We start from the raw sequence: 27711 nt of genomic DNA, 5'->3' as shown, positions 1-27711 counted from the left end.
CAAACTTGGTGTTGAACAAACTCCCCTAAGTTGTACCTAAATTAAGAGTGGGGTGTTTTTTTTACACATCTGGTGCATCGTTTTTCAGCATCTCTAACTCTAATTTGGAATATCTGAAGGAGAGCAAAATGAGGGAGAGAATGTGTAATCCAGTAAGATACTGGGATGTCAAAACTGGGATATGCGTGTATATAGGAACTCTGGTTGCTTACGGCTTCACTGTGAAGTTTGACTGTTGAAATACGATGGTGGGGGTTACAGGCAATTCTTTGACAATGGCTTTCAAGGAATATCTTTCCCGTGGAAGTGTCGTGCTGTGCAGGGAGCCTAAGGCTTTGTTTCTTGGATGATGCAAGTGTTGACTCATTAGGTAAAACATAAAAGGATTCTAATTGTGAAGATACATAAACTGCAGCATTTAAGCTGATAAAGGTTCATGTGTTTGGAAAAGTGAGGTGGTTGGGTTTTTTCTAAAAGATCTTTAAGTGCATGTATTGAAGCTCTAATTTTAAAAGCAGCTTTTAGTGTGGGAATATTAATGTAACCCTTCAGAACTAGGGCACATCTGGTGAATATCACAAGCCCAAAGGCATAATGACTCTCTACCATGTGTCGTAGAAATACTTCATCTCCAGTGGGACATTTTACATGAAATAGGAAAGTAAGCAAATGCACTCATGGTTGAAGACAGGCAGTGAATCCCACTAACTGTGCAGGGAACTTAAGGTTTCTTTATTTTGCCATTGTAGTGGCAAAGGTTATGAAAAGCCCTTCTATTTTCCTTTTTTTTTCCCCACCCTTTTTTTTTTCTGTTGGGTTTGGTTTGTCAACAGCAAACTGGTGTAACAGATGAGATGGTTAACTTGTCTGAGGTGGCCCTCGGAAGTTGACACATGAATGTTATCTCTTGCTGTGAAGAAAGACAGTGAATTTGTAGCACAACCATTTCCTGTGTGGCTTACTTCATGCTTGCTCTTATTTACTAATAAATGCAGGATGACATGAGGATGGATGACTATCCTTCAGTAAAAGAAATCAAATTTTGGTAAGTGTGTAAGGATGTTCAGAGCAATAGTTTTTGCTTGCTATATTTCATCTTATAGCTTACTTCACAGTAATTTCTTTGTTCTGCTTATTTTTCACTGAATCAATGCAGATAATCAGGCATCTCCTTTCAGTTTCTATTAGTGGTATGATTCTGTCTATAAAGGGGGTCATGAGCTTTGCATAACAAAACACATCTTTAAATTCAGTTTTCAAGGGATCTTTGCAGATGACAGAGCAGCCAGTACAGAATGTAGTAGTTGATGGAGCTGTAATAAGGACTAGAACAGAAAAAATGACTGGAAAGGGAAGGAGACTTGATGGGTTTAGAGGTGAACAGAATACAGGCTAAAAAAAGTACTTTAAGGTTATAGTACCTTTCAAGTTAAAGATGGAGCAGGGGGAAGGTAAGTGAAAGAAGGTGATGCACCGTGCATTGTGGGATTAACTTGTGTGTGTTTAGGCCAAGGCCTCCTGTGAGACTGGAATTTAGTCATCTGGGGTTGGGAGAAAGATTGTCATAGAGCAGCGAAGAGTAAGCACTGCATGTGGAGCCAGTGGTGTTCACGAGTGTGTGTTGGCCTTCTGAGTTGTATTTGGTTTTGGTAGAGGATTTACCTTGTCAGGGTTTCTGTGCAAACACGTATTGCCCTCAAGCTGCCAAATGGCGGTAGCTGCAACCAAGACCACTGTCTGATGTAGTGCTCTTGGAGACGGCAAACTAGTGACTTTCTCAACTTGGATGAGTAGGCATAAAGGGGAGTGGCTTAATTGCAATTATGGGCCACTCGGTCCATAATTCCATGTAGTGAGATGAATAACATTTTCAGTATTGGATAGTATTTCTTTGAAAATCAAGGGGCCGGGAATTGTATATCACCGTAGAGCAACTTCAGTGGACATGACACTGAGTCATTCAACTGATGACATGTTTAAAATAGGAAATTTATAGTCGGTTTGATTTTTTTTTTTTTTTTTGTCGGGCTTTTTGAGTGGAAAGGATTGAATTTTAAGGTTAGTAGAAATGAATATTAATATTGCAGGAGCAAATAGATGTCAGAAACATAACTGTATTCTGAGTTCCTTTCTAGTCTAATGGATGTTGAAATAACTGACCAGGATTTCTTTCAGGTGTCTGAAGGGAGAGTGCATGTGGGTTCACTGTATTTTAGGCTGACAAACAGCCTCAGGCTTCAGACTTACATTTAGTGTGAAGATACCACGTCACTGAATTCATATATACACGTCACTGAATCTATATAAACCTGCTGATCAGTAAAAGAATTCAGAAATAAGTGAACTTGTCTGTATAAGGAGCATCTTTATTTTGTGATTGTAAGTATTTTAGCAGTTTCTTCATGACATTTTTGTAGTTGTCACAAAGTGGCAATAGATGCTTGGACACAAGCAGCTTGAGCAATAGTGGTGAGAATTAACTTGAAGTTGTCAAGCCTATGCAGAAGTTCTCCGCAGCCATATAGAACTAAAAATGTTTCTCAAGTATGTGAGCAGTGGAAAAAAAAAAGGGTGCAATAGCACATTCCAGTGTGCTAAGGATAAGGAGGGTCTATTCTGTATTTTTCATGGGCATAATAAGCCGCCTTATGCAGATTTGTTGTGTTGGAAAAATGATACACAGTTTTTCTTTGCTTGGGTCCGCATCGAAGCTATTCTTCAAAATAATGTATTTGTATTTTGGATTTCTGGTAAATGAAAGTAATTGCTCTTTATGATGAGTTTTGAGTGGCTAATGTGAACGCATTTATAAATGTTGTCCTTTTGGCGTTTTTCGTTGTCCTTTTGGCGTTTTTCCAGTTTGTAGTGTTCATGATGTTGTTTTGCACCTGGATTAACTTATTTTCTTATCTGTATGGCCTCTATTGCTTTGGAGACATTTTAACTGGATGTCATCTTTGTTTTAAATCTTGGCCGGCAGCCAGCAGTGCCTTACTTAAATGCAGTGTACTAGTGAGTCAACATGTTTGCTTTATCCATAGGAGATGCCAGATTCTCTTACTTTTGTGTCGGCCATTTCAGAGGGATGCTTAGCTGTTTATTTTATGCGCTGTTTGATAACACTCTGAAAATGAGCTTTGCAAAACTGAGATATTAAGGAGAAAATCTTAGAAGCTGTGGTGTTTTCTGTATCTGAAATCTTTTTATACACATTCCCCAGTGAATCCTGAAAAATTTCCTGCAAATGAGTGGTGGAACATCATGTAATGGCTGATTCACCTGGGATACTGAGCAGTTGGTTTGAGCGAGTAGAGAACTGTCTAAATGGAATGATTAGTCAAGGAAGTCTGGGATAACAAAGCAGTGCAGGGATACTTTGATACAGTTAAATTGCTAATGCAAGGAGGCCAAGAGGATGCGTTTGGTGCAAAGTAGTTGAGATGCTTACCTCCCGAGAGAGACTGACTTAACAGCTTCTGTGGGGTTTTCAGGATTTTGGATAAAAAGTGGATAAAAAGTGAGTTACAAGTCAAATAGGTTACTATTGGTCTGGTGTTGATAGTTGTTTACATATCTATTATTTCAAGCTTTTAAAATTTGTGCTGTTGCAACAGCTGCTACTACCTGGCTAGGAAATAAACCGTTTGAAAATGGTTGTTTGGGAAAGGCAAGTTGTACTTGAAATAAATGCGCATAATTCTTTGTGATTCTACAGAGATACTGGAGTTGTTATATAAAACTGTTTATTGTTATTTTCTTATTCAAAAAGGAAAAACCCCCAAGACTTTAGTGCATTTTAATCCATGAAACTTCTATTTCTCTTGAGACTCCTGGTGCAAGACTTTCGGTTTGTCACATTATAGATAGTGAAAATATGCATCAGAAAACTTCAAAGTGATACTACTTAGTAAGGCTACGTAGTTATCTATATATTTAGCATAGTTTCTTGTGATGCCATCATCACTATATTTAGTAAATACTTGGTTAGCACAAGCATTTTTGAAAGATTGTACTCCTGACCGTGTCTCCTCCTCTGCTCTAATGCTCAAGTGGTATTAAGAATTCAGAATAAATGCAATATATGAGTTAACTCTTTCTCACTGTTACCTTTTTTGCTTTAAAATTTAGAATTCTTTGCTCAAAACTTTATTTAACGCTTATAGCATGAAAACATGTCTAAACAATTGCCTTCCTGGTGTTGATTGTTTCACTCTTTAGTTGATTCCATTATCCTTCTTCTCTTTGTTGTTATTTCTCAATTTAGTTGGGGTTTACATCAGGTGGACACCTGGTAAAGAATTGCCAGTCGTACTGAAGTGGAATTCTTACTTTTGTAGGCATTTCTATGCTGAAAAGAGCTGTGCAGCTGTTCTCAAGAGAGGCCAGTACTCTCATGGGGCTATAACTGACAGCAAGTGTAGGAAAGGTGCTTCTCATGTAAAAAAGGCTTTTGGAACTTGTGGCCTGAGAAGTCGTGAATTCATTTCAGTGTTATTTTTATGGATGCTTTTGTGAGGAATGATCAAAACTTACTACAGTAACAGAAATTCCCAAAGATTTCAGCTAAATTTGTGTAAGTTAAACAATGTAACTTCTAGTTGATACAAAAAACATCAGGAGAACTTCTTGGTTTGGAACTTACATGCCAAATTCTGGTTCAGAACACTCAGGCTTTGAGTTATTACACTTCAGTCTCTTCTAGGGGGAATGTGGACACAACTCTGCTATAATTACATTTCTTCTGTACACTTGGAGAGCAGCTTCACTGATGCTGTTAAAATTATGATTTCAGATTATTCCAGATTCTTATCCTGTGTCTTTGACTCTTATTATAAAATAAGCAATAGATTTTCAGCTTAAAAAAAGAAATCTCTTTTATCAAGCTCTTTGACTCTGTCAAATGCTGTTGCAAAGTGATTAACGGTGCAGTTTGCGATGAATGGAGAATGGTGTGGTAAAGAAACCTGTTTTATAAACAGGTGCACAACTGTGTAATTCTGGCATATATCACTGAAGTGCCATAGATTTGAAATGCCTGGCCTTTTTCCAGCTTGGTTGATGCATCTACTAAGACTTTCTGCACTTCTGATAGTCCCAAGGTAGTCCTGCTGAATAGCTGCTAAGTTTCTTTCTTTTAAATTAATCTTTGAGTTAACTCTCAGTAGTGAGAGAATTCCTGAGTACAAGTTGGGTTTCAAATGATTAATGAAAGGTTTCTTCTTTCTTTCAAGAGGAAGAGGCTGTAAACAATAGAGTGTTTATTGCTAGAAATAGTGACAGTGCCTCCTTAGGAATGCTATTTGTGGAGTGTAAGAACTAGAAAATGTCGAACAAATTTTAGATTTTTACAAGACGTGAAGCAGGCCATTAGTTGTGTTTTGAAATGTCTTAAAACTCTTAAGACTTTCGAATTTTTCTGTAGAAGTATAAAAAGGTTCATGGAGAATCATTCATAGAATAGCTGGTGTTTTGTGTGTCTTCTGTCTTTTGACTAGCGGTTACCTATCTGAATCTAAAAGGAGAACACAGTGACTGTCCTTTAAATATTTGTTTGGCTTTGGGAGTAGCATGTTTGCCTTCTAGCAAGCTGTGGGTGAATTTTCTGATTTCTAAGGTCATTATCATTAATCAGGCACTACTTTCCCATCCTTGCTGTAATTTTATTCTGAGGCACTACTCTTGTTGTGGTTATTGCCAAGACTGTTTTTAACACAACAGACCTTAATTTACTGAAACCTTGTAGAGTCCAGCTGTCAAAAGCAAACAAAAATAATTACTCAGTTTCTGTCATGTCAAATGTAATTTGAGAAAGCCCAGTCCTTCCCTCAGGTAAATCTAATTTAGTCTGCTGAATTTCATCTATGATTGGTTGCCTTGGTTTTCTTCACAATTAGATGAGAAAATATGTTAGTACTAGGTTCTTAATAGCAAGCTAACCACGCAAGATCTGATTAGTTTCCTGTCCTATTTCGATCTGGTTCATAGGTTGTGACCTGGTTATTTTTATTAACTAAATTCAGAATGGTCTTCTATGACTTCCTTTTGTTTTTCTAGCAAAATGTCTGTTCAAACCAAAGTTAATTTTTATTCAGTTAATTCCCTTATTTATCATCATAAAGCATCTAGTTTCTATTTTTAGATCACACTTGGAATAAATTACATGTTATGCAAATGAAATGGTGGCTCTTCCTAAGCTTAAGCTGTTTTTTAAATTATCCTGTTTTTATGTTCGTTCTTGGAGGTACAGAAGTTAATTTCCATTATTTTAAAATCTTGTTTTTCTTAAAGATTGCGTATATATTGAAAGTCGCCGGCCGAATACCCCGTATTTCATCTGCAGTATTCAAGACTTCAAACTGGTAAGGAAAATTTTCACATCTCCTCCTTTTCCCTGCCCCATTCTCCAGTGAGATGGCAATATTTCTTAGTCTGCATCTCTTCCTGTAGTTCCTTGCTCCGAGTAGATCCTTAGCTTCTGCAATAGTAGCTGGTTTGTTATTAGGACAGTGATCTATCCTTGGTGCAGACTTAGTTAACTGGGCTGTTGGAGTGCTAAGGCTTGGACAATAGGCCCAAGCCAGGGTTGACCTATAGATGAATCCTGTATATTTTATAACTGATAACCATTGTGCTAACAGGTATTGTACTAAGTTATAACAACCCACCTAGTCTGATGTAAAAGGTGGAAGTGTTGAAGCCTGAGCAACAGGCCCTGAACCGAAACTGTTAATTCAGTATGTAATCCCTAATGAAATCTGCATGGAGGATGGAGCTATGATGAATGTATCTCTCCCTTCCTTTGTATGTGAATAGAGTAACAGAGTCATGGAGGCAGGTGTCTGTCCCCGAGACCTGATGTGAGACCTTGCGCATAATCCGATCAGATAAGCAGAGAAATTCCCTTAGTTTCTTCCTTGAGCCCTGGCCAGGCTCTGGGGGGAACCTAATGTGAAATTTAAACCAGATATTTCCACTTAAAACAAAGGTGCCAGCTATTCTGGCTTGCTGATTTTTAGCATATAAGGCTGGGCCCGCTCACAGCGACTTTGGAAGCCTCACGTACGGGTGGACACACCGCGTAGGATTTCCCACTTGCCGGGACAGGCTCCCCAAATCCTCGCTGTAACCGGGGCTGCCCAGCGACTGCGGGTCTGGATGATGGTAAAGTATGCAAGTGGTGATGGATCTTTCTTAATCACTATTCTCTCTCTCAGGTAGTGATGATTTGATGCATCACCCTGTATTTCCCTATTTGTTTAAGTGCACTGTTCTGTCTTACTGTATGTTTTCTGTATTATTCTGTTATATTATTTTGTTATTTCTAGTGAAATACGCCTGCTCTTTTCACTCTGGTGTCTGAGTTGAACTGATATCCCTGATCAGCAAAACAGCTGTAGAGTTCAAATTGTGATCTACATAATTTCAAGGTTTTATAATCCACAAAAATATTAACTTTGAGTTGAGTGTGTTAGGGAAATTGTGGCTCAGTAAGCTCAGTTTTTCCTGGGAAGTTATATTTGGCTGTGCCTTTAGCTTTATATAGCACAGCTGTGTAAATGGCAGCACGTGGGCTGAGTCGGAGTAGCCTGTGTGTCTTGGCTGAGTGGTGGACTGATGGCTGAGGATGCAAAGAGAGACTAGTCCAATGGAATGAGTTTGATTTGGAAAAATATACAATAACATTTAAGAATGCTTTAGCACTTAATTCTTTAAAAGTGAAAAGTGGGGGATCTGTGCAAGAACAAATTAGTTGGAGGTGTGATTTGCCTCTTTGTATCTGATTTTGTGCACTTCAAAGGTTAAACACCTTCCTTCCCAGTGTGCTGTAGCTGCGCAGAAAACCACTTGCTGCTTACGCAGTGCGGAGCAGGAGGCTGCTGCCTGTTCAACACAAAGGGCACCTATGCTTGTTTTGGACTTCGTAGTGCTTTGGGTAATGTAAGCAGGATATTTGGAAAAGGTACCTGTTGCTGTTGATCATCTTGCTGTTGTTGGTTTATGGAAGTTCTGAGTATGTAATAAACTGTCCTTCTTATCAGTGCAGACATAGATCACCCACTGTCTGTTGCTATCAAAATATATTTTCCTTTTCCAAACTTTCTTACTTGATTCTTCCATTTCACTCATTTCAAGTTTCTTTTGTGAGACCACAGTGAAGGAGAACGTGTAGACTTTCTTTAATATTGATGTCCATAGTAGTGCTTGGCACTTGTGAGGGTGGTGTCACCCCCCTTTTTTCTTTTTTTTTTTTTCTTTGTTTTAAAGGAGTTGTTGGATTTGTACTTAACAGGTTCTAGCAATGGGTTAAGCCACAGTTGTACTACTCTTGCACATAGCAGGTGCTTTTGTGTCTGACCGGAATTACAATGTGATAGTTGCCATTCTGGGCAATAAGTTCCTGCTGAGTTGCATTAATTGCTCAGGATATTGACCACAAAAGCTGAAGCTTCTGTTGTCAGCGTTGGTCTTGTACAACACATTAAAGCTGTTTGCAAAGCTATGTGGGAAGTGTATTGCAGTATGTTTTAGTACCTCTAAATTTTTTTTGAGTGGTTTCTCTTATGTTTTCAACATGCAAAGGATATGACATCAGGGTTGCTGGCAGTTTTGCATGTTTTTTCACATGGAAATGGTATCATTGGTTTATGTTTACTTTTGCCTGCTCTGAGTTCTTTAATTTCTGTTAGACTTTTTTTTTTTTACTGACATCATGCATAAATGCAACTTGTAAAAATGACAAAAAACCCACCCCTTGATGCTGATTATACTAGCAAAAATGAATCTTCAGTGTGTCACTGTTGATTTTACTGCTGGGGGAAAGGCAAGATGTATAGTGGAAAGGACACTTGATTTATCTTCTAGTGTGAGATACCAACAGGAAAGCAGTCTTGTTTTGCCTTCAGCTAAATATGTCAAGTGAAGCAGGGAAGTTAAAGTCAACAGCTTTGAAATGTTGCCTGCTAATTAAGTACATTATCATGTTGGTTGTCACAAACTAAAAGTTTTTGGCTGAGTGTATGAGTCTTGCTCTATACTTCCTGTTATTCTATGTGCAGTTCAGGCATATGAGTAGTTGGTGGTGTTTTACTGATTAAAACAAAGATTGTACGCTTGCATTTTTAAAAAGAAAGAGGGTGTTAAAAATGAGACAGTAAATGCTTCCTGATACACATGTGCCCTATCCTGCAGAGCAAGAGGTACTGAGGGTCATTCTGGGGCTGAGGCTAGAGTACCATTCAGGGTCATTCTTGAAGTCAACTGAGGTTCAACTTGCTTTTTCCAGTAAGATCTTAAATCATAATTAGAAATGATTTTATGTTTACTGCAGAACTAGAAACTGTTTCTATGAGGTCTGACAGTTTCTTCTAGTATAGTTTTCAAGCTTCCTTCATTTGACAGACAGATGGCAGGAGGCAAAGAAAGTAGGAGCCAATACTGGAGTATTAACTAAAAATGGGCTTACTCCCTTTCATGTTACTCAAGTTGTGTTACAAACAGCATTTTTGTGGTTAGAACCATTTTTCCTGCTTCACTTTCATAAATTCCAGCGTGGAAAATGGGCTGAGATTACTTATAACTTGATGAAGTCATACTACTCCAGAAGCAGATGTTTCAAATGATTTCAGAGCTGCTTTGTATTCTGGTGTCTACATCTTGTGACTGGAGAAACCAGTAAATGTTTTCCTGTGCCTGCTCTTTGCAGTTCAGCAATGATGGCAGGTAAAATAGTATACTTTGTTGCATTAGCTTATACTTCCAAGTTTCTCTTGACATTAAGATGAATCAGTTCTACTAAAAATTATACTGGAGGAACAGCTCTTGAGCTTTCCTGAAGAACAGCTGTGCTTCACCAATGCCCATAAAGTCCTTGTGATGAAGTTTTACTTACTGCTCTTTTCTTTGTAATCTGTCTCTGTTGCCATCCTGTGTTTTGTTGCTGTATGTTACTTCATGGGAAGCAGAGCTGTGATGCTGCAGAGATTGGTCATTCCCTTTGTGAGTTGGATTAGTTCTTGTATTAAGATAAACTGAGGTTGGGAGGAAGAGCAGCAGATTTGGTTCCCAAGCTTTGAGGGCAACTGGAGGAGCGTAGTTAGCTTTCTAGGTCTTTCTCCTGAATCAAAAAATCAGATGCTGCATTAAGGCTGGCATTGTGGGAAGAAGTTAAGTGATTTGATCAATCCAGCTTAAGTATGTTAGAAACTGTCATGAGTAACACACATCCTCTTTTGTCTTTACCATTTCTGTGGTACTGGATTCCTTCAGGCTTTCTGGGATTCGTGTAAATAACTTTGTGGAATTGAGAAGTAAAATACGATCAAGTGTGATGCGTTGTGTCTTAGGAAAACTATCAACAAGAAGTGGCACTTTAATTGTCATGTCCTTTTGGGTCTGCCATTGCTTCACTACTTCCATAACATGGGTTTCACTAAGATTAATATCGTCCTTCAAAATCACTTCCAATAATGTGTTGATAGTCTCATATGTTCTTGGGGAGAGGGCTAAATAATACCAGCACCAGAGGAGTGGAGTACTGCTCTGCTGTGTGAACTTGGCATGCTTTTAAGAAATGCACTGACTGTTCCTGCAGCTGGGAAACGGCTTTGAAAAAGTGTTGATTTGAAACCTGTGGGAGCCTCACAGAACACTGCTAGGGAATAAAGATGATGACAGAAGGGACTTCACCTGCTCTTTTTATTGCTTGTCCTTTTCTACTCTGTAGTGCTAGTCAGGAGTTTGGAAAACCATCTGTAGTTCAAACTTGCTATTTAGCATCTACTTGGTATAATGCACTTGAGATGTTGAGAAGGAAAATGCACATGCGGTTCTCGGTCAAATGTCATAGTTTTTGTTGTGCCTAATTCTCTATGAAACTTAAAGGGAACTGTGTTAATCTAATGATATTCCCGCTGTCCTGACCCCTGTGTCTGATGTCCATAGTTCTGGTAGGTTTTCCGGTTTAATTTTTTATATTTTTAAAAATTTTTAAAATTTTTTTTCTAAAGAACATGTTCTAGTACACAAAGATGTTCAGTAAGGTTTGGAGATGAAACAAGCTATTTGTTAGTCTTAAATATGAATGCTTATTAACGTTCCTTTCTCCTTTAAATGCAAGTGGTAACTTGATTTGTTGGGGAGCTAACAAGTTTCACTTTCTCACTAATGACATGTGTAGAACGTTCTTAGTGAGAAAGCACAGGAATAATTTTTCCTTCTTGGAAAGCTATTTATGTCTTAAAAGCACGAAGACTACAGTGGGGTTGCTTGCAGCTTGTGAGCCTATGAACTTCTAATGTTGCAATGGCTTTTATAAGGTCTGCTGCCTTGTTGTTTTGTGTTTAACTAAACTCGTGTTGCTAGAGCTTTGGTCCTAACACTTTACTGCTCAGTTCTGTTCTGCTTTGACTTCAGATTTATTTTATGCTTTTGTAGGCTTAGAACAGGTTTGGGAAATCTTCTGTCTTGCTGGGAATGTTCATGTTGAGTAATTTCAGAAGGATTGCTTGCAGACATACTGAGCATTCATGTCTTCCATTGAATTCAGTTGACGGGAGAGTACTCAGCAGCCAGAGGAACAAAGCCAGGAGTTTCCAAGTGCATTGCCTGGTCTGATAATCTTGTGATTAAGTTGCTTGTCTTTAAACTTGAGTTTGTATAAATAGGGGAAGGGTTGTTTTTACTGGCAGTGGTATGGTAAATATGAATGCAAGATACTTGAGTAGCTTGTGGCAGTTTACGTTCCCTGATGTTTTGCTCCAGTGTTGTGTTCTGGTTTTAAATTACTGCAGAGCTGAGACTCATTGTAATGGTGAATTTTTAAGAAATGTTTCAAATTCACTTTTTTGCTGGTTCAGAATGATGTGTGATACAAAGGGTACCACAGGGGGAAAAAACTATTGTGTGTCTTTAAGGAAGTTCTTGTTTATGTCTCTTCTCAGTGGAAGATACCAGAGCAAGTACAAATACACTTGCTTTGACTTTGCCTTGCCACAAAATGCAATTGATGTGTAAAACTCCTTCTAAACAGACACAATTTCTTTATAGTGTAATATTATTTTTAGAATCCAAGGTGCTTGTTTAGGACCCAAGCAAAGGGTTGGAAATCACGAGTGAGGCAACAGTGAGTATTTTTAAGGCATAGTGTCTTGGATCTTTTCTGTTATTTTCATCTGTCTGAACTTTGCTTAAAAAAGCAGATGGATGGTATGCACAACCTGGGAGTGAATGAAAACTCACTTATATATTTCAGCTGCTGGCTGCATGCTGAGATCTGAGTGCTGGGTTCAAAAACCAGCTGCCTGTTGGAGGAGCCTTCTAGCTTCAAAGGTTGGTAAGACTTCAGGATGGATGAGGGAAGGGATAGCAGGAAAAACATACAGATATTCTTCTTTCTCTCCGTTTTTCAACAAATCAGAAGTGCAGTGTTGGTCCAATTTATCCATTGAGTCAGATGCTTCCTTATACCATTAAAAATATTCTTTTTTTTAATAGGTCATATTTTTCAGCTTTTGCCTTCTAATCTCCTTTGTCTTCGCATAATCAAGAATTTTGCTGCAATTTCTATATCTTTAGCAGTCACTAACTGGGGTTTGCTAAATTGATAGTAGATTTTAGTTATGGCATTAATTTTTCAAACTTTCTCTTTGCATTCATTGTGTGCGACAGACTCTAGAATGGATTACCAGTATCTATCAGATACTCTGTCAGACAGGCACAGTGATCTTTTTACTGGCAATTGGTAGTCCTTTGACAAACCATCTTAACTATGTTTGTAAGGTATTTTATAGGAAATCTATAAACCTGCCTGAAGGCAGTCAGCAGAATTTAGCATAAAGGTAGTTTTGATGGCTCTTTAAAGGCAAAATAGTGCTGCCAACCCCCTTGTAGCCTGATCTGAACCAGATCTGGTTGACAAAGCTTTCTCTGTGCAGAGATCTACTAAATTTCAGAGATGCACAGATCTAATACAGTGCAATAATAGAGCTGCTGGATTAAAAAAAAAAAAAAATTACAGGTTTCCAAATAGTGGCATGATGTTAACTTTTTACTATACCATATGTCTTCACTAATCAACTTTTTTTTTTGTTAATTTAACTTTTATTAAGATAGCAGTGATTGCAATGTAATTTAAATTTCTTCCTGGAAATATTCAGTACATTTAGTATGGATGTTGTCCACTGATAACAACAGGACTCTCAAGTGCTAAGAATGTGTGCATTTTCATTAATAAACCTGAGTTTAACACTATATATTTTTTACTAGAAAGCTTGATTTCTGCAGCAGTGGATAGTAACTTGGTTAGTTAACCCATTTTCGTTGAAGGCAAATGGCAGGAATTGGTGGAAAATAATTGAAAGATAGGAATGGAAAGTGTTTCTGGTGAATCTTGTTTTGCTTGGACATTGTGGAGCAAGTTCTTTGGAAATCTGCTGGTTTATTTCTGCCCTCAAACTGATACGTTTACTGTACTTTTGCATGTTGACTGTTACAAGTACAGGTTCTTTTTCCTCCCCTTAGAGAAAATGATGGGGTGGTGGGTCATGCAGAAGGGTGCAATATGCCATAAATGCTTTCCTTGATCAGTTCACCAGTTGTGAATTATTGAACTTAATACATTTTAAAACTGAAATTGCCGTGGCCTGTTAGAGAGTATGAGAGTTGTCTAACCCCAAACCAAATTACTAGATTTTTTTTTTTTCCCTACTGATTGTGTTATTTTATGTTGTTTGTGACCTGGAACATTTTTTTTTAACCTCTCTTCAGCGCTACTTCATTTTGCACTGGATTAATACTATCCTCTTTCAGGATTTAGGATCAGATTATCTTTAAGGACTTTGATTAGGAACAAATTGTGGTGAAGCAGTGCATAAATCTGGTTTTGGTTTATTGCCTTACATGTCTTTATTGGTTATCAGTTCTTCTCTTTCGTTGGTGGTGCTAAATATTAGCTCTCAGTTACTTTGTAGGTTGTGTTGTCCCTCCTTCCAAGCAGAAGCACATCAGGGCAGCTGAACAAGCAGTTGGGTTTAAGTCGTCTTCTGTAAATCTGGAGTACGGAAGGTTATGATTAGCTTCAGAGCAACTTTTCTAACTGGGTTTTGTTCCTTGGGAAACACTTCTTTACCCCTGTTATCCACTTTACAATGTCAGTTAGTTTAAAAATATTATTTTTTAATAAGAAACAGCAAAATATAATTGGAGAGCTGGAATACGAGGATAAAGCTTATAAAAGGTCACAGTGATGTGGCTTTAATACTTCATTGGCATAACTTGACTGTTGAACAACTCTAAGAAGGAAGAAAATGGTGTTCGGTAGAATAATAAAACTGGGATCCATTACCATTTAATTCAGGGTTCTTTGACTGTTGATGTTTGTTTTTTTGTTGTTGTTGTTTTAGAAGACTCTTACAGCTTGGGTTTTAAACTATGTAAGTCTTTCTGCTTATTTTTTCCTTTCTGTGAGAAAATGTTAGGCTTATTTATATTGAGAGATGCCTTCTGTACATCAGTCCACTGCTTTTAACTTAACTCTGTAGTAGTACCACTGCATTTCTAACAAAGCAGGTGTTTCAACAGCAGCATACTGCTGTCATAAATACAATTTTTCTAGTCATCACAAAGTTACGGAAGCATACTTTTTGTTCCCTTTAATTTGGCATGAGTGAAAAATCTTAAAAGTCTACAGACTTCACAAAGTATTTCTTAAATATTCTTTGGTGCTACAAATACCTTGATCAAAGCATACACAGCAGGATAATGATGAACAAGTCGTATATTTAGCTGGCAGTGAAGAGGGGTGAATTGTCTGCAGACCTAAAGTTTTGAACTTTAATAGTTCTGAAATAAGTAGCTGGGAATCAAATGTTGGCTCATTTCCCCCAAATGCTGATTCTCCAGAATTGATAGCATCTTCACTCATTTCACGTAGTCCTTCAGAAGCAAGCTGGACTTCGGTTACTTATCCTGTTATTGCGGTCGCTGAATTGAAGTCTAAGCTCTGCTAAGAATAAATAAAACCTGGCCAAAATCACCTTGATCTCCTTGTTCTGAGTTTCTGGTGGAAGAATAGTATCTAGAATTTCTCGAAGAAATAGCTACGGGTCTGCTCAGACAACCTTGTTTCTCTTTTGCACACCTTCACTTTTTGCTGCTTTGTTCCACTCAGCCCCCTATCCCTCCCCAACAGAAAACAAGTCCTTTTTTCCTTTTTTTAATTTCAGGCAGCTTTGTTTTAAAAATGGAAATTCTCACTGGATTTATTTTTGGATCAGACCATTTAAAGAAACAGATTTGGATTCTCATCAGACTGAGGCTATAACATCATAGCTATAGTTTTTTATTAAAGAGTGTTTCATGGTTTTCTATTGTAGTTTAAACCTTGTCAGAATCTTTGCATTATAATCACTGTATTATAAACAGTGAAGTTTCTCTTTATCTCTTTGTTAATGGTTAAATCCTAAAATTCAGTCCATTCTCTTTATCTTAATTAAAATGTTGATTGTGATTACTTCCAGATGATGAAAATACATGATTAAAACTTAGATGACTTACTTGTATGAGAAAATCCATTTAATATGCAGAAATTCAGTTCGTATGCATGCACAGTGGTCATTGAGATGGCTTTTGATGCTCTTTTGTGTGGGACCCCACTCAACTGGCAAGAAGCTTCTTTCAGCCCTTCAGGCTGGAGAGCAAGGAGGCAGCACATACTGCTAGCTAATAGCTTATAACTAGTGTGAAATATCTAAGCAGTGTGCAGGATTGATACATAGGGATACGTAGGTAAGACTAACTAGCTTGAATAATTGCCATCTGTGTTCACTGGGCCTACCAGAGAGGTGTGACGAGGTGTTTTAGAAATTCTCAAGGATGCAATTTATTTGGTGTGGAAACCCATGCTGTTGTAAAGCCAAGGATCACCCCTCTGCCTGCTCTTCGTGGGTGGTTTTCTGTTGAACACCTAGTGTTGCGGACAGGCACTAAGTTGCTGGCCAAGCACTATTGTTTGTGAAGGTGTGTTGATGATAATGTGAACTTGCCCATGACACTGAGTTAGGTAACCATTTTATAACACAGATAGACGTGCAGACACCCACAGTTACATAAACTAAACGGGCTTTAGGGAGAGCTCTGTGACACGATGTGGGTGAGAAATCCCACAGGAGTATCTCTTAAGTCCAGTAGAATTTAAGCAAACACATCTATCTCTGTGCAGAGAAGCACAGACGTGGACGCTTTGTACCAAGCTCTAGGTCTGTTTGGTGGTGCGACCTGCTTCCTCAGGAGACACTAACAGCTGCTTTTTACTGGGTGGTGAGCAAAAAAAGCCTGCAGTATTGGTTACAAGATTGTTTTATCCCAACTAAACTTTTCTCCTCACCTTAAATAACCAGCTGATGGCTTAAATATATGATGCGACAGTAGTAATTGCATTTCAAATATGAATACGTTAATTAGGTAATGCATCTAAAACCATGCGTATCCCGCTTTTATTACTTGACTCAATTTAAATATCAAAAGTAGTAAAGAGCCATAGATACTGGAAATATGTTTATCTGTATGCTAAGATCAGTAGTAAAATAAAATTACTGATTATCAGTGTTTTGGGAGAAAGAAACAGAAGACAATGCAGAACTTAGGTGAGTCTTAACCTCCATCCCAAGTTAAGAGCATACTGATTTGAAAATGTAGCTAGTCACAGAACATTACACTTAGAAGTGTATTGAATATAAAGTTCTGATTAATTTAGTGAAACCAAGGCAATTCCAGCTTAACTTGTAAATTGAAAGGGAAAAAAAGACACATCCAAAATGAAAGAGAAAGTGGAACTATCATCCAAGAAATTTGTGTGCTTTTTCTGTGATAACAAGTAGAAGCGAAGTGAGAAGTTAAGTAAACAAGAACAACAACAAACCCGAAGGGTGATAACTGACAGCCAAAAACCCCATATAGCTGCTGGTAATAACACGATATCTCTGCCCACGATACAAGCTAATTTATACAAATACAATACATCTTGCAAATCTGCCCTTTAATCCTATCATTTAAGCCTTTCTTGGTATGAATTTCCAGTGTTTGATAAGTGAAGTCCAAATTTTTGTTTTAAGGTTTTCCTTTTTTGCAGAGAGAAACAGAACCCAACCAGCAAATGGATTTCAGCAGCATGCCTCTGATTTATCATATTTTGACTTAATTTGTTGTCGCATTTAAAATGCTAATGGGCTACACTTTGAATCTGGGCATCAGAGAGAAACTTTAAAACAGAAAAATGGCGAATTTGCCATACAAAAGAAAACATTATTAATTGTGATGCAGTTGCCCTTTGTGCCTGTGTGTTTACTTGATTGAAGCATTTTGACTGTGCTGCTTTCTCCTTGAAGCCTGATTTGAATGGAGTATACAGCTGGATTGCCCCAGGGCCTTGTAACAATTTATAGTCTGGATGGAAAAGCAGAAGTGCATAAAAAGACAGTTGTGAAATGCCGCTAGTGCCCTGTAATAGAAAATCTGTGTATGATGACCTTGTCTGTATGGGCCTGTGGGATCACTTTACTGTGATCTAAAGGATTATAAAATGGAAAGTATTGCATCTCACCTGGAATAGAGAAGAAAAATTAAAAGAAATATCTGTTTTTCTAAATTATGCAGTGTATGCTTCCCCTCCTTTGCATTCTTCCTGCATATGGCCTTGCATTTTAGCAAACATGTTAAAATTACATCTGTTATTCTCTGCACTTCTACAGGAGGTAGTGTTTTTGAATGCAAATATCTGGGTGAGGTTTCTGTAGCCACAAGCGTTTATGTATTTAAAAGCCTCATTCTGTTTGTAGATGAATTGATGTTCTGTTCCTGAACTGCAGCTGAATTAATTTGTGGCTAATTTTTCCTGGCCAGTTATGAGGCAGCATGACCTTTCCTTTTTGGTGTGGAAAAAATGCTGATTAATATAGATTCTTGCTTCTCCAGATTCATCTTCCCTTCTACAGCCAAGAAAAGGCTGAAAGATTTTCTTTCTACTCAAAACCTTTGCTAGGACTGATGTCCCATGATTGCTCAATCCTGCCTTCAGCACGGCTAAGTTTGCTATTAAGGTATGGAGCGGACTTGCTAATAAGAGATAGACGAATGAGACATTTGAAGGAGTGCTGAATTATTTAAAATAAAAAATTTAGTCTGCAAATGAGATTGGCTTTTATGTCTAATGTGAAGCAGATTGAAATGCTGCTGTGATTATAGTGGGGCATGTGTGGGGTGGGAGATTAGTATGAAAATGTGGGTATAGGGGGCTTTGAACGAAGTAGGAAGGAATGATGAAGAATCAGAGGTGACAGTTTAAGGATTGCATGGCAGGAGCTGCACAGTGATTAAATTCACTGATGCTGTCATTGAGCCGTAAGGCTGAAGATAACATTCTCTCCCTGTGCTGAAAACAAGAATCAATACAAACTCCTTGACAGGGGCTAAATTATTAAATAGAGCCTTTCTTACAATGTTTCATTATCTGGGATTTACCTCAGCTGGTGATTTGTCAGCAGTGCAGGGAGATTTGCTGGGCATTTTGTATTAAAATTGTTCCAGATGCATATGAATCCATTTTGATAATCTCTTCCTTTTTACAATGCTTCTCCCTAGATTTTTTTTTTTCTGTGTACATTTGCCCAAATGACACTTTGAATTTTCACACAAATATTAAGCTGTGGTACACAGTAGGGTTTGGTCTTGTCATGTACGTGTAAAAAAAATTCTTGTAGTAGCAGACTGTTCTTCAAGTGCAGAGTTGATTTGCACGCTCTTGGCGTATTAAATTAGCAAGGTATTTGAAATGTCTTTCAGATGAGAGTTCAGAATTGAAGGAAGAGGAATGAGGCTGCTCTGTGGATTTATGGGTATTGGAGTTTCGCTCAACTTGGTTGAAAAATAGAGCAACATTCTTTTTATTTTGTTGTATATCTTCGGAAGGCAGGAGCAGAAACCATCCATTCTGAAGTAGCTAAACCAGCATATCTTGCGTTCCCAAAGTGCACAGGGCTGCGTGAAGATGCTGTATTCAGCTCTGGTTGATGCTGACAGAGATCTGTAATTTCATCAGTGGCATTATTTTGTCAAGTAAAGAATGTTTAGCATATTTGTGGCTTTTTTTTTGGTTTTGTTTTTCTGAGTAGCTTTCATAGTGTAATGCACCAATGCAACTGAATTAATCTATACAGAGCTATAATGTTATGTCACAACTGCATCATTGTCTTCTGAAAAGGGAGAGAATATTCATATTTGGGGGTTTAAAACAGATGGTAGCATTGTTAAGAATAAGGATTAAACAGCTGGAAGTTTAAGACTATAGATATATATGTATTTTAGGGCTCAACTCCAGCTCTTTATCCATTCCCTTCCATATGGCCTAGATCTTTACCATTGAAATCCAGACCTTACAACTTAGGGGCTACATCTGAAAAAAAAAACCAAACCAAAAAACCAGCAAAACCCAACTAAACAAAAAACACACAACCACAACAACAAACCAGAAAATAATCCACTTTTTTTTCCTTTTTTTTAATGTCATTACCCTGTTTGTTTTTGGACCGGTTGGCGTTCAGAAGGTCAGCAATTGGAATTTTCATTGCTGGCTTCTTGCCACATGAAAAATGCAAGCCTGTCTGGAGGCTATTGAGGATTCACCCCCAACAAAGGCTCTGTGAGCCCTTTCACTGGCTCCAGCGAGTGGCTGCTGAAGCCCTTCCTCTAACGGCAGAGCTGCTTGAACATCCTGCACGGCTGCCTGTGGCGAGATGCTTGTCTGTGTGTGTGCACCACGGTTTATACACGCTCCCAAAGAGATAACATGGCGGACAGAGCCTTAATGTGAGCTGATGATGCTTGTCAGCTTGTTTCAAATCAGAAAATTGCTCCCATTCATTGTAAAGCTGTTTTATTTTGAGAGCCAACTTCTGTATAAAATGGAAAAGGGAATTCTAAGAATTGCAGGGGGACAAAAATAGGACTGAATGTGAAATCCCATGCTCATTTTGCAAAATTGCTATTGTGTTGTTTTTCCTAATTTTATAAAAAGGAAAGCGGGAAGCACAATTGATAAAAATTCCATTAACAACACCCACACGTGCCCCCCACCCTCCATCTGACTGTGAGCCAAGGATGAAAACAGATATTGAGCAAATGAGGAAAAAAAAAACCAACACCCATGCATGGTTGTGGTGTATAATCAGGATTGCTTTTCCCATGCTGTGTTATCAAGAGGGACATGTGTGACTAATAATTTGTACATGAGAACACGTTTAATAGCAATGGCTTGATTGTAGATACAGGAACTGTAGAATTTATTAACGTCCCTCTGTTTGACTTGCCCATATTTTTAGTTTTGTTAGGCCCTTTGTCATGGCAGTGTAGTTTTCAGCACCTTTTACTTTTTTTTACTTTTCTACTGTCTTGTTTCCTGCCACTTGCCCAAAGTAAACCTAGCTGTTTCCTACACCTGGTGCTGAGATAATTGACTGCTAAATAAATCATTAGGTGTCAACTGGAAAATATGGAGAAAAAAGATTATTTCTAGCTTTTAGGAAAAAAAATTATTAAATGGTACATTAGCTGCTTTACATTTAGCAAGAGAAAATGGAGTTAAAATAAATTTAGCCATGTCCTCTTGTGTTGAATAGTGAGGGCATCTGTCATGTTTAATAATGCTTCTGACCTTTAGGATTATTGAAGTTGAAATTTTCTCTCTGGTCATTCGGGGGTACTTGAGCACTGTCAGATTTCTTGTGTCTGTGCTAAGTCTCCAAAGATACATTGTTATGCTTCATGAGCTGGTGAAGATGATTCATTAAAGAAATTTGTTTTCCCGCTTTCAAAATGGTTTTCCTTCAGGAATGTGAAATGTCACTGTGGTCACTAAATTTTAGTGTGTGTCCCATCCCTCACCATTTGCTTGCTTGCCTTTTGCTGGGAAAGGGCAGCCTCACTGATGTGCTTCATATTGCTCTTCAAGGTAGTGATAACGCTCTTGTGAAAATAAAATGCTCAGTGTAGCATGAGGAGGTGTAGGATGTAATAAACATCCCACCACCAGCTACCCAAGACGGCGTCTGTGCTCGCTGTGACTTCAGTGGGGAGTTGTGTTTTAGTGTTCTCATAGCTGTGAAACAGTCATAATAGCTGTGGTGTAGCTGTGGTTGGGAGCAGCTTAGGCACACAAGCCTCTTGCTAAGCTTGTAAGTCCTATCTGGATGCGTAGAAGTAAAACGTGTGGAAAAGAATAATGCATAATATGTGAAATAGACACTTTTGATTTTTTTCCAGCTATATTGAAGAAAGTGCAGTGGAGTTGTAGCACAAGTTCAGTTATGGAAAAATATCGCTGAGACAGCCTAACTAAATTTTTTGTCCTAAGTGCTCTAAAATAGCAGCATGTGGTCAAAGGTGAGAGGTGGCAATTGTCTGCAGTGTTTGTTGCAAGTCTTGGTAGAGCAATCTTTTCACCGGAATCTGTGTAGAGATGTGAGTGTAATCAGAAATCTCAGTTTTTCATTCCCTGCCCCATATTGAGTTGGTTGGACTCTTTCTTCCTGTTTTCCCTAGTTGCGTTAAGATTTCAGGACTTGGGGACATTTAAGGTTATTGGCACACGTGTGTTCCCCTTCAGTCATGGATAGCTTCCCTTGCCAGTATTTCTTGCCTTTCTGCTGTGCTGCTGCTCAAGCAGGTAGCAATTGTCTCTATCCGTAAAGATCAGCCATTGTTCCTCTTTCCTATGAAGCACTTGATAATATGATAGACGTTGGGCAACTGGGGCGTGTTCCAAAATGTCAGTTTTCTTGATTATCGCTTGCTGATGTGTCGTTTCCCTATACTCCCTGTAGTCTTGCTGTGTGATTGTTGTGTAGAGCAAGAATGTTATTGAAGGCAAGTGATTATTTGGTCTCTCTTCGGTAAATTTGGGGTTTAAGCACACCACACTGTGTCAAAAGGTGTTGATTTCATGTAGGTTAAAAAATACTACGAAAGATGTCCGTTCTAGAGGGCTGCTGGTGAGAAGTACAAAAATGTTGGCATGTGGAAGGGAAAATAGTGTATAGATACTCTTTGAATACCTGGGATGCGTTCTGTGTTTGGCAGGAAAGGCAACGTGTCTCCCCTTTTTATACAGCAGAGACTCTGATTGAGCCACTTAGGAAAATGCTTCAAGTCAGCTCCACCTTGTGACTGTCTAATAGAGCTTCAGATCTTTTGCAGATTTTATTTTTCTTCTTATGTAGAAGGCAGGCATGAGGCCTGTGTGCTACTGGGGGCCTGTTTGGCGAGCAGCAACGGGGCTTAGGGGCCGGCTAATGGCATGAGCCCGAGGTTCACACGTTTGTGTAAGTGGGAGAACCCGTTCTTTTCCCTACTTGGGACTTGGAGCAAGTAAAAAGTAGGGATGTGACGGATGTGCATATTTGACTCTAGTCACTGAACACTAATCCATGGAGAATTTGAACTTGTAATTTTGATTAAAGTGATTGATTTTAAATCAGCCTGAGTTCGTTTTGGGCCATTAGAGGGTATTTAAAAGGAAAATAACTCTTTAATTAAATTAGTAGTGCATAAGTATCCTGCTCTGCTTTCTAAGCCGAACTTCTCTAGTTTTTCAAAATCCTATTCCTTTCAGTGTCCTGTTTCTTGGCATGTTTTAAGGTTAAAAGCAATGCAAAATTATTAAAACAAACTTGTGCTAAGCAAATCTTAAACTTTATTTGAACTTTTCCCTTTGGAAAACATACAAGCTGTGTTGTTCTGTAAAGCAGTTCTTGTTCCATCCACCTGTATGTACTGTTAATATACCTCATGTAAGGAATGCTGTATAAAACAACAAACTGTGTTTCTCTTTTATTTGTAAAACATCCTTTTCAAATAGCAAAATACCACCTGTAATTACGGCGTAAAATATAAGGCAGAAATCCATCTAAATGTAAGGACCCTTCCCAAAAATAAAGTTCTGGTGCTATAAAAGTTCTAAGAGAGTAAGGCTATGAAAAGAACTATTTTTCAGCAGTTGCCATTTTCATACCCATTGTGATGATGAGAGAGGACCTGTTCTGCCCTCTTGCACGCTGGTGAATGGAGTAATGGACTAGGCCTCTTGATGTGAACTATTCCTGTAGTTGTGATTTGCTGTGGATTTCTTGAGATGAGTATAGACGAATCCTTGACTTTTTTTAATCAAATGATGGGAATGCCTTCACAGCAATCTATCGAGTGCTCTCTAAAAGGTGGTCATCTGTAGCGAAGCATAATATAAAATTCAGTTGAAACATGAGCTGTACAAAATATCTGTTGATCTGAGCAACATGTGATAAAGAATTACAAGAGGTGATACCTTTTTCCCATTTCCTAATAACGAAGAGAAGATGCAGAAACACCTCCTATGACTAACGTACTTGACAGCTTACAGTTTGCTGAACCAAAATTCCATGCGTGGTTTGCGTTTTATGAACAGTAAAAGGAATTGCCTTTTCATTGTGTGGTTTGTCAGGTGGGTACTTCGTTACTTGAGATGGTGTGTTTTAAGCATCGCGGGTTAAAAAAGTCTAATTATAGGTAGCATAATTGGAAAGGTGGTTCTCATCTTTCCAGATATATTCTGTTGTCAAATCAATCTTTTTACTAATTTGCTGTTTATGTATAAGACTGGAACACCACAATTTTATATATATATATCTTCTGGTTATCAGTATGCTTTCTGTGATTTTTTTTTTTTCTTTTAACCAATTTTGCAGTTGTCTGTGTAAGTGAAGCTTTGTGGCTCTGGTTGATTTTTTTTCTTTCCTTAGGTCAGTAAATATCTTAGAAATATCGGAAGAGTAGAGAGAGGTCAAAGAGGCATCCTAAATTGAGCCTGAAGTCATGGAGCACTTCAGAAGTTCTTGGAGTTTTAACACCAAATATGACAGTTGTAGTTTTGCTGTAAAACTCTGGGTAGAGGTCATGTAGGATCTTTGCTGGGACAAGTGGTAGAATCAGCCTCTACGACCAATGCAGCAGACTTTAGTCTAAGACTTCATAAATAAGATTTGACAAGCTGTAAAGAAGGTGGTTCTGTTTACAGATTTCTTTCCTCTTATATGAGACACATCACTAGGGTTGTTGAACTTTTGGGTCTTGCTCGTCCAGATTTCATAGCTAAATATTTGTGCAAAGCTGTATGTTTCAGAGTTAAGATTTCCATGAAGTGGATTCATGGCTTCATTACTGGTCACAGTCAGTTTGAACATTTTGGCAGGTCAAATAATCAATTTATTTCCTTACAACACTGAATTTTAAAGGTGCTGTTGCTGACCGTGTCTCATACTGAATGACTGTGGGGGAAGAAAAATTCATCCCTTTTGCTGTGATTTGCAGTTGGAGAATTCCAGTGGGTGTGTGATTCAGAGGGGCTTTTTTCACATAGCTTAACACCACCAAAGTGCTTGCACTTGCTCTTTCATGCTCCGTATTCTAATTTTGCTGGGAAAGCTAACTAGTGCTTTACAGTGAATGAACATCTTAGCAAGTCTGGATCCTGTGTTTATGACTCAGTGTAATATGCATCTTCATGAAATGCATTAAGCGTCAAAGAAATGCTAGAGTAGCTGCAGTATAAAAATATCTGCAACTTCATCTACACGGCACTGCTTTCATACATGGAAGAGATTCTTGACTGGAGTTAAGGCCACTTGACAGCTTTACCAATTTGTTTACAAGTAACTGTGCAATAGAAGCGGCAAGAAATGTGGCATCTGTATGTTTATATATAGAAAAAAAAATGAGAGGGAATTGTTAAAATGAGGTTTACACATAACCTTGTAGAAAGGAGAGGAGACGGAACATTAATGCTAAGAATATTACTTTAGAGAAAGGAGTTGCAGCTGTTTACACTCTACTGGCTACAAACATGTCTAGAATATTCGATTTATAAAAAGAATCAAGTAAATAAGATAAAAGGGTATACATGATTCACTACTGTGAAATAGAAAGACATAATTTATGCTCTGTATCTACTGTAGTTATGATTAGTGACCTAAGGCTGTTGAACTTCCTCTTTATGGATTGTGAAAATGCTGTGACAGTTTTCAAGGGAATTGCTCTCTTTGAGTTTAAAGAGATGAAAATGGGCCTGCTAACAAGGGCCAGCTTCACTATGTGCTTTCATATTCTTCATGTTTAAAAAAAAAAAGAAAAAAAAAAAAAGGCAATTGGGTGCTTTGATATGTCTGAACCTTAGGACCTAGTGAGGCAGAAGGTGTGTAATATATAATACCACACAATGCATGCAGTGTATGTGAAGAAATCTGCAGGAAGGTATTCCCTTGAATGCTTTTCAGAATGTCTGTTGCTGAAAAGATTGAGAAATAGGTTTTCAAAAAAGGAAGCTATTATTTGATGTTAGTTTTCTGGTTCTGATGTGTTGTAGTGTTTTGCATATTTGTATTACAAAAGTGTTCATAAACCTAGGAATTCTTGCTCCCTGTGCTGTGCTCATGATCACAGATGATGATAATCACCAGCATGGACTGTGATTGAGTGCTTCCCTGCATTAGCTCAGGCAAATTTATAAGGAAATATCTGAAAAAATTGTGTACTGATTTCTGATGCTGTTCCTTACGTGCTTTTCTGAGCCCTCAGAACATTCTTTCAATATAAGCTGTTTGAGTTTTGAAGTAGTTTGGGCCTTTAAGCTAAAAACTTCACACTATGAAGTGCAAAATTCCATTAACTGTGTTAAAATATCATCATAAATCTTTCATCTGGAAACTGCAGCTGTCATGATGCTCTCTGCAGTCTTCCAGTGTAACCTGCTACTTGGTGTAAGTCTGTGCTGCATAATCTTCACTTTTGATTAGGAAGGGCATGTCCTTTGGATGGGAGCCGTTCCCTGCATGTTGACTGTTCTTGATACTGAAGAGGGTTAATACAGTAGCTGTAGTTGATGTTTAATATTTGCCTTTTGATGCTGCATGTGGAGAGATGATTAAACCAAGAGTGCCATCTGTCAGTAAAGACATTGGGCCAGGAAAATAAACAGCTGGGAGAGTACCTGGAGCATGCCTGCATTTGAAATACACTAACTGCATAGTAAATATTTAAATTTGAGCTAATACTGCATTATATTAAAGATTCATTTATTACTGTACTCATTGGAAAGCACTTGTAGGACAAGTGCTATAGTTTACATTAGTTCAAGTGTTGGGAAATGGATTTGGCATGTTGCTTATGCCAGCACATGAATATTTTATTTTACTTTTCTGAGGTAATAAACACTCAGGTAGCTGCATACCTTTTAGGGTAGGGCTCCCAGTGAGCTAGGACTTTGTTTGTTTTCCTTTCTTTTCTTTCCCTCCTTCAGTTCCAAGTGATAAAGGAGGTCCCTTCCAGCCTGGCAGCATTCTCACAACCTTCAAAGCGTTAGAGCACATGGTCTGGGCAGTCAGATACACGAGCTTGTGAGAAGCAGAAGTCAGAGAGATGGCGCGGCCAGAACTGAAGACAATTGCACAAGCTTCTCAAATAATGTGCTTCAATATTGATTTTTAAGTAGACTTCTCCCTCTAACGTATGCATCAGAGAGGGAGAGCACCTAGTTTTATTACGTAATCCCCAACAATTCCACACTTACCCCCCCCAAAAGTGAGACTCCTGGTAAACAATTTGAAGAACTAATCTCACAGTGATTTTACAAACAATTTTTTAAGTCATGCTGAGACGATTCTATTTGGTAAAAGAAAACGAATCTAAATAATGAGCTATCTTTAAAACAGATAAGGTTTTGCACAAATTTCCTTAAGTTTTAGTAACACTCGGTTAGGGTGTTTTGGTTTGCTTTATGAAAATTTTTTCTTTTTTGTAAGGTACTCTGCAGGCTTCTGCAATTATAGGTAATGGGTGCAGTCAGGTGTCCTGTTGTTTTCAATAAGTCTGTAAAACAAAATTGGCAATGATATGCTTTGTATAAGTCCTTGTGCCCAGAACAGTGGGAAAGGTACAAGCTTTCAATCACAATAAATGATGATATCTGAGTCAAGAGCATTTGAATCTGGCAAAGATGGGTTCTATCCATTGCCTCCAGTAATGAAGTAAATTAATTTGAATTCTACAGGAGGACTGAATGCTTTATGGAACTACTAGTTGGTCTCAAAGCATTCTACTTCTGGATCTCTGACTGAATTAACACCTTGACTTTCTTAAATGGAAGCTATTAGTAACTTCATTTGTTAAAGTTGTAGTGCTGTGACGATTATATTGCCCAAGACAAATGATTAGCCTTAGAATTGTATATTAGATTGGCTGTCTGTATTCCCTTCAATCTTAATTCAAATGAGAGTGCAGATGGTGTCCCTGATATGTGTACTATATGTTTTAAAACTATATATCTATCTCTTTGTTTCAGGACTCCTTTTCTTGTGGTTCATCTTAGTTGTCTGTATGTTCATGCATGACTTTTAGTATCTGAGAAAAGGGGTTTTTTTTCTTTGTATCTCTCTCAACTTTTCCTTTGAGCGTTTTCCTTTTATAGCAGGTAAATGCATCCATTTTATTCTCCAGTGTAGTTATTTCTGATTTTAGCATTTTCAATATCTAGCTATTTCCAGATGAATGGAGGCCATCTTTCCAATCTACAGGTTTAGATTAGATTGCAGCCTGCGGACCTGGTTTTGGGTATATTTATTTAGTACTGATTTACATATA

The 27711-nt window shown here is 38.1% G+C and overlaps 1 protein-coding gene across 3 annotated transcripts in view; it reads left to right on the top strand.

Annotated features, from left to right (window-relative positions):
* RERE (arginine-glutamic acid dipeptide repeats) overlaps positions 1 to 27711 on the top strand; it is a 254855-nt gene that overhangs the window by 89952 nt on the left and 137192 nt on the right. For all 3 annotated transcript variants that reach the window (XM_074848543.1, XM_074848545.1, XM_074848544.1), the window contains exon 3: positions 6289 to 6359. In XM_074848543.1, coding sequence (XP_074704644.1) covers positions 6289 to 6359 — 71 coding nt within the window. The remainder of the gene's footprint in view (positions 1 to 6288; positions 6360 to 27711) is intronic.

Source organism: Strix aluco, chromosome 22 (assembly GCF_031877795.1).
Source record: "Strix aluco isolate bStrAlu1 chromosome 22, bStrAlu1.hap1, whole genome shotgun sequence".
NCBI classification, from domain to species: Eukaryota; Metazoa; Chordata; class Aves; order Strigiformes; family Strigidae; genus Strix; species Strix aluco.
This window is presented reverse-complemented; position numbering and strand designations above follow the sequence as displayed.